Source organism: Seriola lalandi, unplaced genomic scaffold (assembly GCF_002814215.2).
Source record: "Seriola lalandi dorsalis isolate HSWRI2012SDOR001 ecotype SW California unplaced genomic scaffold, Sedor1 jcf7180002054973, whole genome shotgun sequence".
NCBI lineage: Eukaryota > Metazoa > Chordata > Actinopteri > Carangiformes > Carangidae > Seriola > Seriola lalandi.
Window position 1 is genome coordinate 1,129,255 of NW_019525523.1, and position 21,446 is coordinate 1,150,700.

At 41.0% G+C, this 21,446-nt stretch overlaps 1 protein-coding gene across 1 annotated transcript in view; it reads left to right on the forward strand.

Annotated features, from left to right (window-relative positions):
• Positions 1-21,100, forward strand: part of pdgfrb (platelet-derived growth factor receptor, beta polypeptide) — a 27,628-nt gene extending 6,528 nt beyond the window's left edge. The window contains exons 2-23 of the mRNA XM_023396170.2: positions 4,389-4,459; positions 4,942-5,259; positions 5,563-5,820; positions 6,489-6,619; positions 7,163-7,331; positions 8,178-8,358; positions 9,171-9,286; positions 9,467-9,590; positions 9,738-9,949; positions 10,408-10,502; positions 10,648-10,780; positions 12,059-12,163; positions 12,478-12,588; positions 13,837-13,993; positions 14,200-14,366; positions 14,741-14,853; positions 15,397-15,519; positions 15,833-15,944; positions 16,818-16,917; positions 17,023-17,128; positions 17,790-18,082; positions 19,402-21,100. Coding sequence (XP_023251938.1) covers positions 4,414-4,459; positions 4,942-5,259; positions 5,563-5,820; positions 6,489-6,619; positions 7,163-7,331; positions 8,178-8,358; positions 9,171-9,286; positions 9,467-9,590; positions 9,738-9,949; positions 10,408-10,502; positions 10,648-10,780; positions 12,059-12,163; positions 12,478-12,588; positions 13,837-13,993; positions 14,200-14,366; positions 14,741-14,853; positions 15,397-15,519; positions 15,833-15,944; positions 16,818-16,917; positions 17,023-17,128; positions 17,790-18,082; positions 19,402-19,549 — 3,318 coding nt within the window. The 5' untranslated portion in view covers positions 4,389-4,413 and the 3' untranslated portion in view covers positions 19,550-21,100. The remainder of the gene's footprint in view (positions 1-4,388; positions 4,460-4,941; positions 5,260-5,562; positions 5,821-6,488; positions 6,620-7,162; positions 7,332-8,177; positions 8,359-9,170; positions 9,287-9,466; positions 9,591-9,737; positions 9,950-10,407; positions 10,503-10,647; positions 10,781-12,058; positions 12,164-12,477; positions 12,589-13,836; positions 13,994-14,199; positions 14,367-14,740; positions 14,854-15,396; positions 15,520-15,832; positions 15,945-16,817; positions 16,918-17,022; positions 17,129-17,789; positions 18,083-19,401) is intronic.
• Positions 21,101-21,446: the final 346 nt, after the last annotated feature.

Sequence of the window (21,446 nt, forward strand, 5' to 3'; positions counted from 1 at the left end):
GGGGGGGGGGGGGGGGGGGGGGGGCTGGTCTGTCCAAGACGAGTGATAAAAATGGAGGTTTGTTTTAACAAAGACACACTGGGTCATTTTTTTCCCACAGAGCTCACCAGAGTCCTGCTGCTCAGAGATATGTCAAGAAAACCTGACATCCTTCTCAAAAAGAAAACTGAAAAGACAAGTATGGCATGTACAGTACGTTTATGCTCTGGCGTAGCTATTTTAGTGATATGATTTAGTACATGTCCTTTATTAACTACACTTGTTTGCAGTGGAAAGACGTGACCGCTAAATTGGAGATGTTTGCTTTGCAGATCACAGCTTCCTGTACACTTCAGCAGAGTAAACATCACTGTCTGTGATATAAGACTGTGTGTGCGCTCCCACTGCTGTCCCACTCTCTGCTTTGATGTGGTGTTTCCCATAAACTCTATTCTGTATGTCTGCATGCTCCCTTTGCTGTTTTTTTTTCCACTGTCTGGTGCTGTGTGCAGTATGCTTGTGGTGTGTCGATGGTTTGTCATGCTTTGTCATTGGTCTAATTGTTCTGTTCTTGCATGTTTTTTTTTCTCTTTGATTTTTCTCTTTCTTTTCTCTTTGTTCTTGTTTTTCCTCATTTCTGATGGTGAGTTTACATCTTTCTCGTGCAGCTTGTTATTTAAAGCTGTTTTTCTCTTTGTATAAATTCATTATATGCTGTTGGTCCTCTTCTCATTGTGGCATCTCTTGTCTCCATGAGTATTTGGTTAGTGGTTGTGGTGTTCTGCTGTGTCATTGATGCATCACTGGCTTACACCCACACAAGGCCAGAAAATATCCCCATACAGGAAGTCAGAGCTCTCCAGCTGCACTTGGGGAAGCTTTTTTGGACATCTTTCTCTCTTTTGTTATAGATTACTCTTTTTTTCCCCTTTTTCCAAGTTCAGCCTTTCTCCCCTGGGGCACACTCAAGCAAACAGTTGGAGGCAAATGTGGTTCGGAAAACATTTCCCACCTCATTGAGGACTGCTTCATCACTGCCAGATGTTTAAATAAAACATGCAGATACAGTATAGATAATCCCAGAAGTGGTATTACAGGCTGCTGAGGGACTTGAGTTTACACACTTGAGCTTTATCCCGAGGCTGTGCGTGGGCCGCGTGCACCCCGCTGAGGTCGATTTTAGCATTCTTCCTCGTTAGCTGGTGACACTTTGAGTGTAGCTGTGTTGTTTATGAAAACCGGGGAGGGTCAATCAGCCACCAAATTCCCAGAATCTGTGGGAAAACTCATATGGCGGGATAACAGACTATCCTTCACGCTGATTACTGTGCCATCACTTGCATAAACACTGTTTGTTTTTGTCAGACCTCCACAATCATTGTGGGACTGCAGTATCCCATTTCAAAGATTGAAAAGAAAACAATAAACATCTGGGTTAGAAAGATGTTTTGCTGATCCTTTACATCATACTGAAGACAAGCTCTCTTCTTCAGACTGAGGACCACTTGACTCGACTTGATTTATGGATATATTGAATGTTTCTTACTGTAATTTGTCTCGAACCCTCCTCAGTTGTCCCTACGGTTCAAACAAAGTGCAACCTTGTGTTTTAGGGGGTCAAACTGCTAGTAAGTGTTTTTATTAAGTGAGAAACAGAGTCACTGAAATGCTGCCAAACCTTCTTGGCAGATTCACTCGTGTCCTGACCCTTTTAACGCTTCATACCATTGTCTGTTCTCTTCTTGCACAAAGACCTGACCAGGATAGAGCATGAAAGCAGCCATTTTCAATAGCGTTTAGACCTACCCTTAAGTGTCTCCTCACACCAAGACTAACACTTTGATGTTACTGTTGCATGTTCTTAAACCTTGGATTCATCTAACGTTCACTCTTCAAACTCTTTTTGAAGCGGACTCCCGCCTCCCTCTGATCCTAGTCAGCACATCCCGTTTTGAGGGTCAGATTGCCTGTCAGAGTCCCCCACTGCCCACTGGTCAACATAAAACCTCATCGTGTTGCACTAGCCAAACATTATTTTTCCGTCCCTTTCAAAGGCGCAAAATTAAGAGTTGAACACACCTAGATTCTTGTTCAGCGAAGAACGTGTTCTTCTTTTTTGATCTCAGATGTAAATCACACATCCTGCAGGAGCCCTTACATAGCAGTCTTGTTTTAGCAAATACAGCCTCAGCAGCAGTCCACAATAAGATTTGTTAGTGCTCATACTGCCAAGTGACACATGCCGTTGGCGTCACCACGTTTGGCTTTTGTCGCTCAAAGTCATCATCACTGACACAGAGGTTACTGGCACTCGTAAGCACTGATGTATGGGTTCCTCTGTGGACGGTCCCTCGACGCCGGTTGCTGGGGGGGCCCCTTGGGGATGAGGTGACCCCGCTGCTCTCGCCGTCATCACCAGCAGGGTCCCAAGTGTATCAGCGGTCCTGGGAAAGTTTCAGAGTAATACTGTGGGAACGTGAACTGTACACAGACAGCAGTGGCAAAAGGGGTAAGAGAGAGAGAGCTCTGAGTGTATGTTAGTGTGTGTGTGTGTGTGTGTACGTGTGTGTGTGTGTACGTGTGTGTGTGTGTACGTGTGTGTGTGTATGTGTGGGTGTGTGTGTTGTGGAGGATAGGCAGGGGTTGGGGTGTAATACAGCATATGTCTGTGTGTACAGTGTGAGTTTTAGCATTATGCTGGCATGCAACATAGATTATGTGTCAGGAAGCCAGCGTTTATATGCTGTATCTCCCTCTCTCTCTCTCCTGCTCTCTGTTGCTCCTTCATTCCTTTTTATTAGAACCAGGAGGCGGGGGAGGAAATGGATCAGTCATGTTTTTGGAGCAACTCAAGAACTTTTCGTTTTGGGAGCGGAAGTGCCAAAGGCAGTTAATTTAGAGAGACAACGTGTATCTGGTTTGAGTAACTGGCTTTGGGTTAGTCATGGAACTTCTTGTAGCTCACCAGAACTGATGAGGTCATTTTTCTTTCTTATACCTGCAAATATAACCATTAAACAATCACCACCTTAGTTTTATAGACACAAAGGTGGTGTCGCCAAATATGTTCAGCTAAGAAACAGAAGCTGAGAAAAGCCCTAATAACTTCAAATAAGATGGAGATATGCCATCTTTAAAAGATGTGTTGAATTACATAATGCATAAAGATAGTCCAAGTTCTTAAAATAGAGATTGTAAAATTGGATAGCATTATGAAGTAAATGGGGAAACATTACACAAGATATTTCACAATTTTTCCACAGCCTCCCTCCTTCTCTTCCTCCTCCACCCTCGCTCTTCCCAAGGCTCCTTCTTCCGCCCTCTCTCTCTTTCCCACCCTCTTGTGTACAGGCCTGTGATCCATCCTTAACTGTTTCCAGACGCCCGTGTGCTGCAGGCCTTAACCCTCCATCCCAAACATAACAACAAACCACCCCCCCCACCCCCACCCCCCACTCACACCCACCCCCTCTTTCCCTCTTCAATCTTTCCCTCTGCCCTCTTACTCTGCAGTGAAATTACCAGTGCAACATTTTAAGGTCTTGGGTAACAGTGGTTAATGTTGGCCATGGGAGGATGGTGAGTATTAGTCACCTCTGACCTCAATAGCTGCTGAATTGATTCTGGGATGTTGGTATCACTTTGCTGTACAACATAATATCCCATTAGTATTACAAAAACCATAGCAACCTTTCAAAACTCCTAAGTACACTCCTGTGTCAGCAGCTTGGGATGAATGCCCTTATTTTCACTTTTGTTTATACCAAAACCAATTAATGGCTCAGCACGGCTCTAGAATAGCTTGGACGCAGCATTGTTGCCAGTGAGCGTGTTGCAAAAGCTGCACACAGTGACCCGTTTGTTAGTGGGCAGAATGCTGGTGAACCAGGAACAAAAAGAGCCAGACATTGTCGCTCTGTCCTGGTGCAGTGAGGCATCAAATACCTCCAGAGTGAGCTGCATCTGCACCTCAGACTCAGTGTGCAGGCCAGAAACCATTAAAGGAGGCAGCTTGACAACAAACTCAATGCTTTGTGTTTGTTTGTTTCCTTTCAGTGTGAGCAGAGCACAGTTCTCTGTCATTTTCTTTGATTGGAAGCAGATTTTTTCTGACATGCAATGTGATTTACTCTCTAAACTCTACTCTAAACCCGACCTGCTGGGTTTCATGAGGGCTATCTCTAATGGAGAGGTGACAACTCTGATGGAGCTGTGTGTTAACTGGGGTGAACACCAACTAAATCTTCCAGCTGTTTTGTTCATTTTGACAGAATTTTATTGAAAGTTTTGTGGACAGAATAATCTGTGGTTTTTGAACTATTGTCTGAGACAATATGTAAAGCAAAAATATTCCCAAAAGTGACACATGGCGTTTAACCAGTATTGTTTTCCCATCTGTTTGTTTGCAGAAGAAAGCGTTTGAAGACATCCAGCATGAGGAGGGTGGCAGCGTCCACACATCTGACAGTCACTGTTACTGGTGAGAACTCACTTTCAGTCTATCAATAAAAAAAAAAATTAAATCTGGAAAGTGTTTTTTAAAATTGTCTTACATTTTCAAAAGAAATTGTGAAAAAGTGAAAAAGTCACAATTTAAAAAAAAAAAGCCTTACATAATTTATAGAAATTTCAATTACGATAAAGTCATGCAAATAAAAAATAATAAAGTCAAGGATGGTCAAAGTATAGACACATATCTTTGTTGTTAGCTGTCCGACCTGTGAGATAACACAAGGACAACTGATGAATCCAAACCGACCCCTGTCATTTTAAATACATCTGTCACTGACACAACATCATTATCCTCCCACTTACCGCTCCAGACAACTCATATCCTTCATCATTTAGAGATAGAGCAGGATCTGCCTTGTATTGTTGATTTAACCTTTAACCTCATGCTGCTGTCTCTTTGACCTCCAACCTGACCTATTTCCTTGTTGTGTTGTGCTGCGTCAACCGCAGCTCTGTTGTATCTCTGCGCTGAGTTGTGTTGCCTGGAGATCACACCCGATGACAAAGAGCTGGTCCTGGCCGAGGGCTCTTCTCTCAACCTCACCTGCTCTGGCTCAGGGGAGACGACCTGGGAGTTTAAGAGGGAGGATGTGCCGTATATCCAAGCAGAACAGGATCATAACGGTGGTCAAAACTTCCAAATTGTGCAAATCGGCACCACCTCCAGTGTTTTGAACATGTGGAACGTGAGCTGGAGGAACACAGGGGCGTATCAGTGCACTGATCGGCACACTGGAGAAACTAAGGAGGTGGTCGTGTTTGTCCCAGGTGAGGTCTTATTTACTCTTCATTCAACATCACTGTTTTGTATCACATAGCCATAGCCATGAATCGCTCCAGGAAGATATTGGAAAACAGAAAAATTGATTTATATAGATTCGCTTTCTCTCTGTGAAAGTCACAGAGTGAGCCCATATTATATCATTTTCATTTCTTTTGTAGAAAATGCAGATTTTTTTGTACACAATCTGTATTATCATATTATAAAGGAAGATTAATATGTAGTATGGAATTGGGACACAGCAAATGTTCACAACTGAAAAATGAAAGGAGTCATGTTCCGGTCCACAGACCCTGATGTGTGGTTCATAGAGAGCTCCCATGGCATGGTAACTAGGACCAGCGAGGAAAGCACCATCCCCTGTGTGGTCACCAACCCAAAGATCAGCGTCACCCTGTATGAGAGGGACACTGACATGCCCATCAGGGGACATTATGTTCCCAGTGAGGGGTACAAGGCACCGCTGGAGGACAGGACCTACGTGTGTCGTGGAGAGCTGAACGGGGAGGAGAAAGAGTCTCAGGACTTCAACGTTGTCAGCATCGTCGGTAGGTGTTCAGTTCAGAGAGACTGGATGGAGGAACAGCTCCCCCCCAGAATTAAAATGTGGTGATTATCGACTCACCCCCATGTGTGCTGAAACCCACAAACACACGCACAGATTCAGCCCCTTTAATTCAATCTCAGCCTACACCCAAACTATTAAAGTTAATGAGTCTGTCTTTTTAAAGCACCATAAAGAACCTCATAAAATGTCCATCGCATTTCTCCAAACGGTTTATGCTGCATAATCTACAGGTTTAGCCGAAGCACTGCACTGTGAGTTCAAAGGTATAATTCATTCTCATTTTAACACATATGCTTTGGTCACACTGTCTAGTGGAAGAGAGAGGTGTGAAGACGTTTTTTTCTTGGTGAGGAGATAATGAAGTGCAATTGTTTGGCTTGAGAACACACTGAAAAATGTTGCACAAGCTGTTTGGAGAAAAACATTTCACAGTTGTAATATTTTTTTTTGCTGAGATGGAATGATAGGAGCCAGCCATCAAGTTTAGTTTTGACTAATATTAGGGAGATTGGATAAAAATGTGAATCAGTTTTCTTACCAGTTTAGTGACTGATTCGATTCTGAAGAAGACTGTTTCTACATATTGTTTTGATGAAATACATCACCACCTCTTCCTCCTCTCCCCCGCACTCTCTCTTCCCGTCCCAGTCCCTGAGGCCATCGACGCCTACGTCAATGCGTCAAAGACCGTCCTGATACAGGGGGAACCGCTGTCAGTAAACTGCACAGTGCACGGAGTGGAGCTAGTCTTTTTTTCCTGGGATATGCCCAACAGAGAGGTGAGTAGGAGTGAAGCAGAAGGAGCGCTTTTGTTCAGCTTTCCCTTCGTGATCACTCTCAGGCTTCATGACCGAGGCCAAATTGCATCAAGATGTAGAGACACACCTCAAATTTTATCCTCCCGTGAAATTGTACTCATAACACATGATGTTGGTATTTTAATAAGTGGTTCTTAAATGCGGAAACTTCAACTATGTCTGATTCTTAAAGATAATCTACTGTATATCTGTTGAGAAACTTTCAGACATTTTGACTAATAATATAAACCATAAAATTGATAAAATCAGTTACATATCGAGAAGGCATCACCCAGTTTCATCGGTGCATCTGTCATATGATCTTGGCTACCGATCAGGCAATACTTCCCAACACTCACCAGTATGTGGTATCTAGGGGAAAATGAATTCCCTGTAGAAAAAAAAATGATTAATTTCATGTTAGATCACTTAATTTTTGATCATATTCAACCTGATAATGAAATGTCAAATTCAGGAATGGAGATCTTTTAGAGCCTTACTTTAATGTTGTTTTTTCTCTGCTAGATTATTGAGGTGGAGCAGCAGACGGAGGTCCAGCAGGCCGCCATGAAGATGCACTCCTACCTGATCTTCCCTCGTGCCACGATGGCCCACAGCGGAAACTACGTCTGCCATGCCCTTGATAGCGTCCTGGACCAGACTGCCTCTGCCAGCGTCAACATCACTGTGCTCGGTTAGAGACACACACACACACACACACACACGCCCACAAAAATAAAACAAACTGATGCTGGGCAGGTTATTATTGTGTTGCGCTGACAGAGGGACGACCGCTTATTATGTAAACCTTCGTAAGTCAAGGTGAGAGAGCAGCTTCTTTTAAAGGAAATGAAGATCACGTCTGTTTATTTCTGTTCAAAGTGTCAAATAAACCTTTGACATGGTGTGGATGCCTTGAGTGATACCTTGAAAAACAGAACTCCAAAACCCAGGAAGTGCAGCAAGTCTGTTTTTAGACTTTTGGAAATAAACTTTAAGTTCACAAGAGGCGTTTGTGTAGCTGAGATTTGACTTCGAACATTAATATACAGTAAGTCAGAAATCTAAGCAACTGAGGCGTCTGGAGACGCACTAAAAGTAGCATTCATCATGCTGAGCTTTTCTTCCTTTCTGTCTCTCCACATTCGCTGAATGTGTTTGGGTCTGTGAATGCTTATTCTGTCTGCAGCGAGGTGTGTTATGTTTATGAAATCCTTGAATAACTAGAACCACCATGCTCCGTGGAGACTGGGATGGTGTAGTAAAGCAGTCTGGACATCTCAGTGGAAAAGACAGATACTCTCTGGCCACAGAAGTTCAACAGTGAACAGCAGCAGAACAGTACACTGTTTATAGCCTACAGCCTCCAGTAGTAACTTGAACACACAAACAGTTAAACACCAAAGAACAATAAGTGTATGACTAAGTGGTTAATTCACGTTTTTTAATCCTAAATGGAAAAATTGTTATTCTTTTGTCCATAAAATCAGTTGGTATGACATGTACACGTTTCTGATGTATCAGATTTTTTCCCCCTCAGAGCGAGGCTTCGTGGACGTGAAGACTGCTCAGCAACAAAACATTTCAGCCAAGTTGCAAGAGAACGTGGAGCTGAGAGTTGAGATCGAAGCCTACCCTCCCCCACAGGTCCGCTGGAGCAAAGACGGCGCCACCATCAAGGGAGACAAAACCATCCCAACCAGAGACGAGCACGAGATCAGGTGAGACGTTCAGCCAGACTTTGACCTTAAAAATGCTTCAAATACCATAATGCAGTTAAACACCTCATAGACCTTGATAAATGTAACCAATTAGCACTGGACCTCTGTTCGGGTGACAGCCTCCAGAGGCATCTAGCTCTCGTCAGTCATCACCAGATAAGGCCTCCGCAGAGAGAAACATAATACTCTCTAGAGGGCAGGACTCCATCATTCATCACACAGGAGTCTTAAACACAACATACCTGTCACAACTCACAAACGTCTTTCAGAAAAAGGCCAAACAGTGCTTCAATTGCAGGGCCATGTTTTCACATTTTTGTCAACACGTGTTTGAAATCAAAAAGACAAAGCAGCATATCATCCACAAGTCTGATGCACAGATGGAGAAACTGTTCACAAACACCGCCCAGCCTTTCACCACAAATAAAAGATAATTAAAAACATCAAAAGTGACCATTTTTTATTGTAGATTTTAAACAACCACATGGGAGATGTATTTCCTGGAGGCTTTAGCTGAAAGGAAAAGCTTGGGATCTTTTTTTTATCTTCTTTAATATTCCCTGGAGTTCCCTGAAGATAATGTCTAGAATCTAAAAATGAGTTTGCACTCCCAGGAGCAGTGGAAATATTTTACATTTCCATATCTGAAAGACTCACAGAGGAGAGAGAGCAAGATAAGAGATATGCAGCCTGTGGAGAATCTTGTTGCACGCTAAAACAGATCCACCAATCATCTTCGATATATTTATAACTCAAATCATTCCAGAGAAATGTTTGGCAGCTCATACCTATTTTGTCCGTATTTCTTTTAGGTATGTCACTATTCTCACTTTAGTGAGGGTGAGAACGGAGCAGAAGGGCCGCTACACCGTCCTCGTCTCCAATGGCGATGATGCAAAGGAAGTGACCTTTGACCTGGAGGTCCGAGGTGAGAGGATTCTCACAGTATCAGGCTGTTTTTGTATATTTTTGGCCTTTAAGCCTCATTATTGGTTATGAAATGCTGATTAGTTGAAAATAATCTTTGTGCATTGGAAAAATCAAGGACACACACTTGTTTTTATTCACGTCAGTAATGATTAATGACCACTGCACCCCCTGTGTGTAGTCCCCTCTCAGATTAAAGACCTGATTGACCACCACCTCCCGGGGAAGAGACACTTGGTGACCTGTGTAGCTGAGGGGGTCCCAACCCCAACCATACAGTGGTACAGCTGTGACAGCATGCACAAGTAAGTCACACCACCACCCATTCATCACTGAACTGTCATACAGTGAACACTAGGGGGCTGACCATACACAGAAATTTGTTTTACTTTCAAATTATGTACATCTGCTTTGGCTTCACACCACACTGCTGATCTCGTGTCCCGCTGCAGGTGTAGCAACCAGACAGCGGTGTGGCAGCCGCTGATACCAGAGCCAGAGGAGCTGAGCATCCAGACCAACGTGAACTACAGCGAGACTCGTAAAACCAGTCAGGTCCGCAGCCAGGTGATCTTCCACAAGCCCCAGCAGGTCACAGTTCGCTGCGAGACCAGCAACCAGGCAGGGCTCGTCGACAGAAGAGACGTCAAACTGGTGTCCAGCAGTAAGTGTCATGTGAAGAATGTCCCATCGTAATGGTTTTTATATATTGGAATTATAGAACATTATATTGTATTTATTGTGTAAATGTGCAGTGTACCGCTTTAAAAATAAATATAAAAAAATAAGAAAAATAAAATCCCACCACATTTGGGCTAAACTAAACAAACACATGGTGGTCTGGTAAAAACAAGAGTAAATAGTTTTGAAAAGTTTATATCTTTGAGTTACAGTACAAGGTTTTCACCAAACAGTAAGACTGTGTGTTTGAAGTCAAATTATGTGTATTTGTATTTAAGCTATAATTATCAGTCTAACCGCTGCTTTCTTTGCCAAGATGTTTATAAAGTGAAGTTTTGTGTCTGTTGAGAATTTGAGACAACTTGGTTAAGTGTTCTCTGCTTGAATTTATTACTCTGTCTTCTTCCTGGCTAATGCTCTGTGTGCTGTTGCCTGTTGCAGCGCTGTTCTCCCAGGTGGCAGTATTGGCTGCTGTTCTCGCCTTAGTGGTAATCGTTATCCTGTCTTTTATCATCCTCATCGCTGTGTGGAGGAAGGTAAGATGGACAAACTCAACTGTCAGTTTCCTCTTCACAAGTTATATGTGAATGGAAAATACAGTGAACAATGACAATGTACAAAAGAAACCTTTTGTTCGGGTGTTTGAGTTTTGCTCATGTGTGTTTTCTTCTGTGTCGTCAGAAACCTCGCTATGAGATCAGATGGAAGGTGATAGAGTCTGTGAGTCAGGATGGTCATGAGTACATCTATGTGGACCCCATCCACCTGCCCTATGACCTGGCCTGGGAAATGCCGCGAGACAACCTGGTGCTGGGTGAGTCTTCAGGCAGACAGGGGACGGATCAAATTGCGGAGAGCAGGGAGTCAGTCGGAAAACCGATGCTGATATGAACCTGTAAAACTTGTGAAATACTGTATGTGGTGCTCCCTAAGCAATTCATTTGACTTGCCGCAACTCTAGGCATTTAAATTAGCCAAGTCAAAATATAAAAACAAAATGTGTAAAATTACATTTTAGACATTTTCTTGTGTAAAATCCTGAAATGAAAAGAAAGAACAAATTACAGGAAATAAAGGAACTTGTCATTTGACAAAACAAAAGAAGAACTGATAAAAGCAATTTGTCCATTAAAGATATATGTAATTTAAAAGGTAAACAGTTACTTACTAGAGGAACAAAGATTAATAACAATAATTAATACTTAAAATGTATTTAATTAAATTAATAGACAAAAAGAACAGTTCACAAATAAATGTAATAAAATAGTTTGAGGGTTTGGATTTACCAGTTGGTTTCCTCTTCATGTTTCCATTTACCTGCTTTATTATCATTTACATAGAAATCTGTATTGGCTTACATTTAAAAGATGAAGGATGAATATCCATCTATGTAGGTATCAAACTACTCTTAACGAATATATTTGTCATTGTTTTCTTTGGTTAGTTATTGGTTTGGTTAAATCATATTTTATTTGACACATTTATGAATAATCATATTATAGCTTCATTCATTTTTATTGCTCCATCTTTTATTGTTGATCAATTTATCAATGACTTAATAACCGTTGGATGAGGTCTTCTGGTTCTCAAGTGCTGTGGTTCTAAAAAAAAATGTGCTGCAGCCTCTCTTCTTTGTTTGCTGCAACAGTCTTTTAGGCAGTGGTCTGCTTGTTGCTAAGATGAGAGCAAACAAATTACACTGCACCTCTACCCAGGTGACATTGGTGCAGCGGGTGGTTTAGGTCATAAGGGCAAAGCTAGAATACTAATTGAAGTTTGTTAAACTTTGCTTCTTGACCTTAATCCCACTTTATTTTTAACGCTCCTTTTAAACTTTTTTGTCATGTTGTTGGTTGCCAGCTGCTCCCTACAAACATCTTTCCAAGCACACTCAGTTAGACCTCTGCTCAAAGAATTATCTGTACCATCTGTTACCAGCTGCTATAACACAGTTTCTAATCTCACTTTCCTTGGGAAGAAAATAGAAATGTGTTTACAGTAATATTTTAATGAACAGAAAATGTTCTTCCTTCTCATGTCTAATGTGTGTCTATTCAAACCCTGTCCCACTGAGTCCGTCTTTGTGTTTCAGGTCGCACTCTTGGATCAGGAGCCTTTGGCAGGGTGGTCGAGGCAACTGCATATGGTCTCACACATTCCCAGTCCAGCACAAAAGTGGCAGTGAAAATGCTGAAGTGTAAGACAACACAATGTAAAAACACATTAGAAAGCCATGTGTGAATTCGTGTGAACAATGCAGAGAGCACAGTGGAGTCCCTTGCATAGCTGTCAGATGTTGTGACACCAGTGCCATATTCCTGTGAGCACAGAGAAAGCAGCAGCCTGCTGAGCTCTAGTGTGGTTGCCAGCTGGGTTCGCAGTTTTCAGCCAACGGGTCATTGAACAGTTTGGCAAGGATGCAGTGTGTCCTGGTCTCAGTTCTCATACCTACCTCACACTGCCCTGCTTTTATACATCTTTCTCCCTCTGTTTTGTTTTCCCTTTATCCAGCCACAGCCAGGAGGAGTGAGACCCAGGCCCTGATGTCAGAGCTGAAGATCATGAGTCACCTGGGTCCACATCTTAACATCGTAAACTTGCTGGGAGCTTGCACTAAACACGGTGAGCGTCACAGTGAGCACCAGAAACCTTCAGTGCTAATACACATGATAATTAGATGATTTTATATTTTGTTTACAGTGTCTGATATCAGTGTTGAGCATTTTCTTCAAGGGAAACTGTCCTGGTGGTTCAGTGGGTTGAGGTGGCACTTTATTAATGCAATACTGTAGATATTTGTTTTGGGGGGTCTAGAGACATTTCTTGACATCCTATTCAGATCTGCTAGTTTTTTTTTAGCTTAGCAGTTACAGATGGCTTGTCTGTCCCTCCCGCTCTCTCTGTTGGTGTGCGTTACCTTTAGTTTTTCCTCTGTCTCCTTTAGTAATAATGGTACATGTTACAAAAGTAGTTTATTTGGAGGTGAGTTTCAGTGAATTGGAAACATTACTCTTCTTCCCTTTTTTTATATACATTCTATGGTTTCCTGCCAACTCCAGAGCAGCCAGGAAACCAGGGTGGCAAGGTTACAGCCAGTAACAAGAGGCGTAGCCCTAAGCCCACAGTTGGTAACCACACACGGTCCAGCCATATACACTGCAGGCTTCAAACGTCCCCGTAATAGAAATTATTTGTGCCAACTCATTTTGAAAAAGAGAGTCTGAGACACTTTGTGTGGGTGCAGGACATGGGGTGTGTTAAAGGTACACGTTGCATTTGATAGACATTCAATTGACCAATGGCAGAAATATGATCCCTGGACTGATCACACACTCAGTCACTCAGTCACTCAGGGATATTTGCAATTATAGGGCTGGCCCTGCTGTTGCTGTCCAGCCAGTCTGTTAAGTTTCAGTGTTGCGTGCAGCCGTGCTTAATTCATTTGTTTTCAGAATGTCCAGTTGAAAGTCCTGCTACTTCAAAGGGAAGAGGCAAAGGAAAACTACTTTGATAATTTAACATTCTATTTAAAATGTTAATGTAAAAACTCATGGCCAATGTAATCAGTTGATGTGAACAGATGATTGAGCAACAGATGTCCTATTTGCACTTTGAGTGGGCAGGAGGAGAAAGCAAGACAGGGAAAGGTTGTGTACCACACATTAATTATCAACTAATCTTGACCATTAGTAAAATTGTATACTCATTTAAAAAGTATTAATATAAAGACTTTGCTAAATATTCATATGTTGAGATATTGTTGGATATTTGTGTTGTGTAATAAGTAAATGCGTTCTGTCTTAGTGAAATCAGTGTCCTATTAATGTTTGGTAAATCCTGAATTTTAATTAATCTTCTTCGACCATCCAGGCCCTTTGTACCTGGTGACTGAGTTCTGTCGCTATGGCGACCTGGTGGACTACCTGCACAGGAACAAGCACACCTTTCTGCAGTACTACGCTGAAAAGAACCCAGACAATGACTGCCTCATCTCAAGAGGAAGCACTCCACTCAGCCAGAGGAAAGGGTGAGAAAAACAGATTCCACAAAATCTCCATTCAGAGCTACACAAAGGAGCATTTTGTGTCATTTGTGCAGGCGGGGGGTTTCCTTTTTGAAATATCTGTAGGCACAGATGTCATATAAATTTTGATATGATGCGGGACCATGAATAAATATGGATTTAGGTCATTTGCTGCACTGCAATTTTATACACTTCATGCATCCCTCCAGTTATGTGTCTTTCGGAAGTGAGAGCGATGGAGGATACATGGACATGAGTAAAGACGAGCCCTCAGTCTACGTGCCCATGCAGGAGCAAATGGATACCATCAAGTATGCAGACATCCAGCCCTCTCCATACGAGTCCCCCTACCAGCAAGACATCTATCAGGAACAAGGTTTGATTTGAGCCACGTGTGTCTGTGTTGATGTACCCCTTATGAGTCCGACCAGCTGCTCACAGGAGGAGGAACTCTGGGAAAATTAACAATATTTCTGTGTAAATGCGCTGTATTTAATCAATGAACTTCAAATGGTGCAATTCATGAACAGATGAACAGATAATTGTTTTAGTCTAATAAATCAATGAATACGGTATGCTTTTTTGATCAAAGACCATAGAGAATGTACAGGCAAATGTTACAGCATATAAGGGCATGTCAGCCCATGTAGTCACAGCAGCTGGAGTTCCCCCGAACACAGAGAAAATGTCTTCATCCAGCACCCTCTCCTCCTCTTATGTTTTTTTGTCTCACCTTGTGATTATGTTCAGGTGGTGGCAGATTGGACCTGGTCATCAGTGACTCCTCCACTCTCACCTACGATGATCTGTTGGGCTTCAGCTACCAAGTGGCAAAGGGAATGGAGTTCCTCGCCTCCAAGAATGTAGGATATTGAAAATCAAGTTCCATAATATTTATCTGGTGACTAAGCCTCTTATTACTTACTTTTATTCCCAGGTTTGGAGGAGAGGATTGATACAACTCTCAGGACTGTACACTAAATGTAAAACTACAGCCAGCAGCCAGTTAGCTTAGCTTAGCATAAAGACTTGGGGCAGGGGGAAACAGCTAGCCCGACTCTGCTTACCAGCACCTCTAAAGCTCACTCATTAACATATTATATATTGTGTGTTTAAAAAAGCAAAAACAAAAGAAAAAGTGTAAAAATGGCCATCTGTGGGGTTATGTGTGCTATCTGTAGTCGCTGCTAGCTGCCTCTGCTAGTTGGCAGCCTCACACACACACAACTGGCAAATTTGAAACTACAGGTAGCAGACTGTTAGCTTAGCTTAGCATTAAGACTGGAAACAGCTAGACTGGCTTTGTCTGTAGAAAACAATGTCCACCTACCAGCACTTCTAAAGCATTATGGTCTATTAGGTGTAAAAAAAAGAATGTCATTTTATTTCATTTTATTGCACCACAGTGTGTCCATCGAGACCTCGCTGCGAGGAACGTCTTGATCTGTGAAGGCAAACTGGTGAAGATCTGTGACTTCGGCCTGGCCAGAGACATCATGCATGACTCCAACTACATCTCTAAAGGCAGCGTAAGTGGCAGAATATAGATCAAAGATACACACACGCACGCACGCACGCACGCACACACATATTTTAGTTGTTAGTATGGGAGGCATGCACTTCCAGTTGTTGACACCAAGCTGTTATCAAGTTTGAATGCATGAATGTCTGTTGTTTTGGTGAAAGCCGACTTCCATTTATAAAACTTAGAACTATAGATAGATACATACATACATACATACATACATACATACATACATAGACTCTTTTAAACCTGTTGACATCTAATTTTTCAAAGTAGGTCTTAACTTTCTCACATGGAGTTTCTTATCTTTCATTCAGACCTTCCTGCCCCTGAAGTGGATGGCACCAGAAAGTATTTTTCATAATTTGTACACCACCCTGAGCGATGTTTGGTCATATGGCATTCTTCTTTGGGAGATTTTCACATTGGGTCAGTCCAAACACACAAACACACACACACGCACACACACACACACACACACACACAAAAATCTAAATCAGAGCTGGTTTACACATAAAAGGGATTCATCCTCTTTAAATTCTTATATAGGTCACCTTGTACTTGCTGAGGATCACCTGCTTGACTCCTCATTAATTCTTAAAGTAGCACAAACACTTCTGGACTCCTCTTGTGATGAACTGTAAATTATCAAAAAATACAGTCGGTCTCCAGGTGTCTAAAATGACAGTAAATAAGAGTATGCAATTCTACAGCAAATTTCAAATTCCATGTCTGATTGCAAGTACATACCAGTTTGTTTTAAGACTCATATGAGGTCTAAATTGTATTAACCACAGTCAAGCCTTTAATTTAGCATTTCTTTTTATTGTGAGCTTTTTTTTTTCAACCCTCTTCCCACGATATTTTGAAACTACCACGAAAATAGGGAAGGCAGTTTATATGATGTGCAGTATAAGCCTCAGTGGTGGAAAACAAACTCACAATCCAGCCTCTGTGAGCAATAACCAAAGATTCTCTGTGCTTCAATGTTTCACTCTGACATTCATTGGACTTTTCAGATCCAATTTTCTTACAGATCTGGGTCAGAGCAAACACTTCACTGCACAACAAATGTGATAATAAAATAAATAAGATAAAAAAAGTTGGTATCGTTCTTGGAAAATAAATGAAATTCATTTAATTTGGGAAGTATCTAATAAGTTAAGACAGTGTTATTCTGTGTGCATGACTTTAGTCTAGATTAGATTTATTTTAGATTTAGATCTAGTTTAGATTTCGAACCTGCTGCATGACTTCAGATTTCTGGGTTAGCTTTTGAATTATTTGAAATGCTTTGTGCAGGAGGAACCCCCTACCCTGATTTGCCCATGAATGAGTTGTTCTACAGCGCTTTGAAGAGAGGCTACCGAATGACCAAACCCGCCCACGCCTCTGATGAAGTGTGAGTCTCCCTGTCACCTTGCCTCACCTTGTTGCCCTCACAATAACTCCTCTTATCTGATGTATACATAAAAAATAAACAAATTTTATGTTGCTCATGTTGTAGTTACGACATCATGAAGAAGTGCTGGGATGAGAAGTTCGAGAAGAGGCCTGAGTTCTCATTTTTGGTGCACAGTGTGGGGAACATGCTGACAGACAGCTATAAAAAGGTACTTTACTTATACATAATCTGTATCCAAGTTCCCTAAGCTGCTTTATCTATGTTAAACTGTTGCAAGCTTGGACTTGTCACATCCTACCACATATTCCAGATCCTCATATGTTTTTCTGTACTTAGGTAAAGTTATTACCAGTCATTCATTCATCCCCTCACTCACTCATTCATTCACTCAGTGTTAACCCATCTGCCTATCAGTTTATCTGTCCCTGCTACTTCTTGTAACACTGTTGTTTACACACTGTTATTTTGTATGTAGGTATGTTATGCAGCTACAGAATATATAACAGGGATTTTGGACAATGTTCTCTTTTAGAATTAGGATTATAGATAGCAATATATGTATAATGAGTTAGACAAAAAAAAACAAGAAACATGTTTTGTTTTGCCTCTCTATGGTATTGCATTGATGAGTAGCCATGCAGGTCAGTAGAAGAGAAATCCAGTCAGTAATTGACAGTCACTAATATCTGTAGAAGTGGAGAATATTGCACTGGGCTCTGTGTGATTGAACTCTGCAAGACGGAAAGAAAAACTCCAAGTGTGCAGGTCTGTGCCGGTCATAGGATGCCCAGCACGTCACATCTGCACTCTGCATCCCCAGTCTCACGAGACATCTCTCAAATGATCAAACTCTTGTCTCCTGACCACAGAGATACAACCAAGTCAGCGACAACTTCATGAAGAGCGACCACCCGGCAGTCACTCGCACCAAACCCAGACTCTCCTCACCCTTTCCGATCGCCAATCCATCATTTGGCTCCCCCTCGTCCGTCACCCTCTCCTTCCCCCCGGACCCCTACAACCAGAGCCCGAGCCCAGGAGAATTCAGACAAGATGCAGACACGCAGGAAGTTATAACTTCATATAACGAGTACATCATCCCCATCCCAGACCCCAAGCCGGAGGAGGTTTTCACTGACGAGCCGTCAGAAAGCCCTGCAAGGTACAGAGCCGCTGAAAACATGCTGCAGATGTGTGCCAAATGCTGGGGTTGCAAGAAAAATGAGGATGTATTTGCTTAACAAGAGCATTTTTTTTTCCACCACACACCCACTCACCCAGATGTTGAGCTGAGAGACAATAGCTGTATTATGAAGGCAGACATGGAGAAATGTTTTTATTGCTCATTTTATTGATATAAATAGACAGCCAAGCAAAGTTAGCTTTAAAGACCAATAAATGTTTGACCACACAAAATCCAGGTATAGTCACGTAAAAAACAAGTCATTATTAACTTGGATTTAGTTTCTGTTTTGCGAGTCATTCAGTTTGAGAGTGATAGAAGGTCCCAATCCTGTGTTTTGATTTTCGGCAGTGGTGTGTATCTACTGCTTACATTCGGATCACAGATTGTGCCTTTAACACTGGGGTTAAGGTTTAAGGTCTTCGGCCTCCTCGTGAGAGAAGACAGAGAAGAACTGTTCGGTCCAGGATTGCTGACTCATTATCCATGAAGATCTCATACATCAGGCAGAATAAGCTTAAAATCAACCATGGGCCAATCAATAACAGGATTATTCAATGACCATCCTTCTAATTTTCTTTAAAAACTGTATAGCTATGGCTGAAACAATTTATCAATTAATCGATTAGTCGATGAACGGAGATCATTTGGCAATTGTGATGGGTATTTTCACTATTTTCCTCACAATTTAATGGACCAAAAAATTACTTAGATAATCAACAAAATAATAAGAAAATTATGAACAATAAAAATAATGCATTAGTTGCAGCTGTATTCATGGCCTTCAAAGTTAAAACATTTTAGTTTCAGTTGTATAACTTCCAGTAAGTCAACTCATAATTTATTTTCAAACTTGATATTAGGCAGATGCTGTTTAACATCCTTAAGAAGTAAGATGAACTGCCCCTTGTATTATTGATTACTAAGAAAAAAGATCAATTGATCAAGATCAATGTGGCAGTAAATCGATTCGTCCTATTAATTTAATGCGAGAAGCACACAGGGAGCACTCAATATTTATCTACACAAGGAGTTGTATTGGAAAATACATACAAGAATGGAAGTACTGATCATTCAAAGCAACATATACATCATTTCCTTAAGTGTAATCAAAACAAGTGCAAGAACCACTACTGAGTTAAAAATATAACTTGTGGTTGCTGAAGGGAAGATGTAACAAAAATGAGTAAAGATGTCAGGATCAGCATTAATAGATAATGATCATGGTGTGTCAATTTGTGAGTCATACGTGACTGAGCACACTGTGTGAAACTGTGTTTTGTTTTGTCTTCTCTCAGTTCTCTGGCTCTGGAGGAGGAGACGGACTCCATGTCTCAGGACACGGCTGACACTCTTCCAGAGGAGGACAGGCTGGAGCAGACCAGTGAGAGAGACGCTCTGCTGGGCTCCTCCGGGACGCCGGAGGTAGAGGACAGCTTCCTGTAGTCACACGTAGGAACCCTGACAAACCAGAGCCCTTTTTTTCTTTTTTTTTCTTTTTTTTTTTACATGCCTGAAAAAGGGAACATGACTAAACTAGAATGTAGCAAAATGGAGACCGAGAAGGCAATCTTTGTATTTCCACTAAGCACTCTAAAGTTTTGCCCTTCTCTGAGTTTTTGTTTCACACTTAGTACCTCTGGAACTGTTACAAATAATGAGCGTGATGTCATCAACCAGTCATTTATAGGAAGCTCGCCACAATATAAAAACGGTACTCTTCTCACAGTTCACAGTAAGTACAGATGTGTTTACTGTATTCCCCAATCGGATTTATTATTTGGAAACATTTAGCCATTTCTCCCTTTTTGGCTGTTATTATTATATCACTAAATCCCCCTTCCCTTTCACATCGGGTGTAGATTTTTGAAAAGCGGGTGATTTTTTTTTTTTTTTTTAATCAACAATTTCATTAATAAATCAATAATACAAAATAATTAACAAAACAATAATAATGTACACACATAAAAACAAAATGCTGTCCATACAAGAACAATTCCAATATTAATGGGAATCATTAACATCACTTAAGGTCCTAAACTATCATCAGATACAGTATGTGAGAATATGAGTAATTGAATTAAAACTTTACGTTGCATTGTTTTTCCTTGCCATAAGTGCGGCCAACAGCTGCAGTCGCTGTAATGTAATGTTTTTGTAAATGTTATTCCCAGGATATGAAATGTAGAAAGAATCTACATGCACTGTTTTGCTATAAAATTTGCTTTTTTTTAGTTTTATATGCCATAGAGTCAGAATTTTTCAGTTCTTTTCTCTTTTTTGGGGAAATATATGAGATTTTTGGGATTATATGAAATGTATATTTCATTTGTGAATTTTGAATAGTGTCTTGAATTTTGAATACTTTTGTTGAGTAGGCTTAATTCACAGTTCTGTGCCAGATTTGCACTTTATATAGAAAAATGTGGATATTCATTATGAAGAAAGACAAATGTACACTATGTTAAAGCTAGAAGATTACAACTAAGAACTTTGATTTATGACTTAAGTATGTGGCTGTTACAGTGATTATGACACCCAGTTTCTGTGATGACAGGCGACTCAAGTGAATATAATAAATACAGCGTATCACTGCCTTAGCACAAGATGGCACACATAAATGCCTTTGTATAGACTAGAGATTTATGTCTTGCAGCTATTGTTGTTTGCTGACATGAAGGGCTACTGTACTCAAGGAACCTAGATAGCCATATGTGTACATGTAAAAATGACGCTTTTAGTCTTGTGTTGCATTCTCTAACATTCACTTACACACTGTTTATGTTGTGTAATTAACACAGTACTTCCATTACATAAACCACCTTTTAAAACACCACACTTTTATTTTCCTGTAGCATTTGTTACACAGTTTAAAATGCACAAATCACTGTATCACAAGCTATGGTACCAAAGCTCTTCTTAACGTTTACAAATGTATTTTTATATGTGTCATTTTATATGTTGTAAATGTGACAATAAATGTGTATTATCATAGTATTATTGGAAGTGTGAGTCTTTTATGAATCATGTGAAGTCAGTGGTTCTCATCTGGCTGCCCTTCTCTGTCTACATCAGTTTTTCTTCATTGTTTAAACTGCTCAAAAACATTACAGCTAAACCACTAAAAGTACTAATACTGGTGGTCTCAATAATATAAAGCTAAAGCACATTCACTGATTTATAGCTGGATATTTTTGGAAAAATCTTCCTAGAACTTACTTTAGAGATGTTTTTTTTTTCCTGATGTGAAGTCTTACTCAGAACAGATCCTATCTAGAAGAGTGACTTCTCTCACTCTGCACCCTCATCTTTCTCTGACTCCAGGGTCAGATTTCTAAGAGCC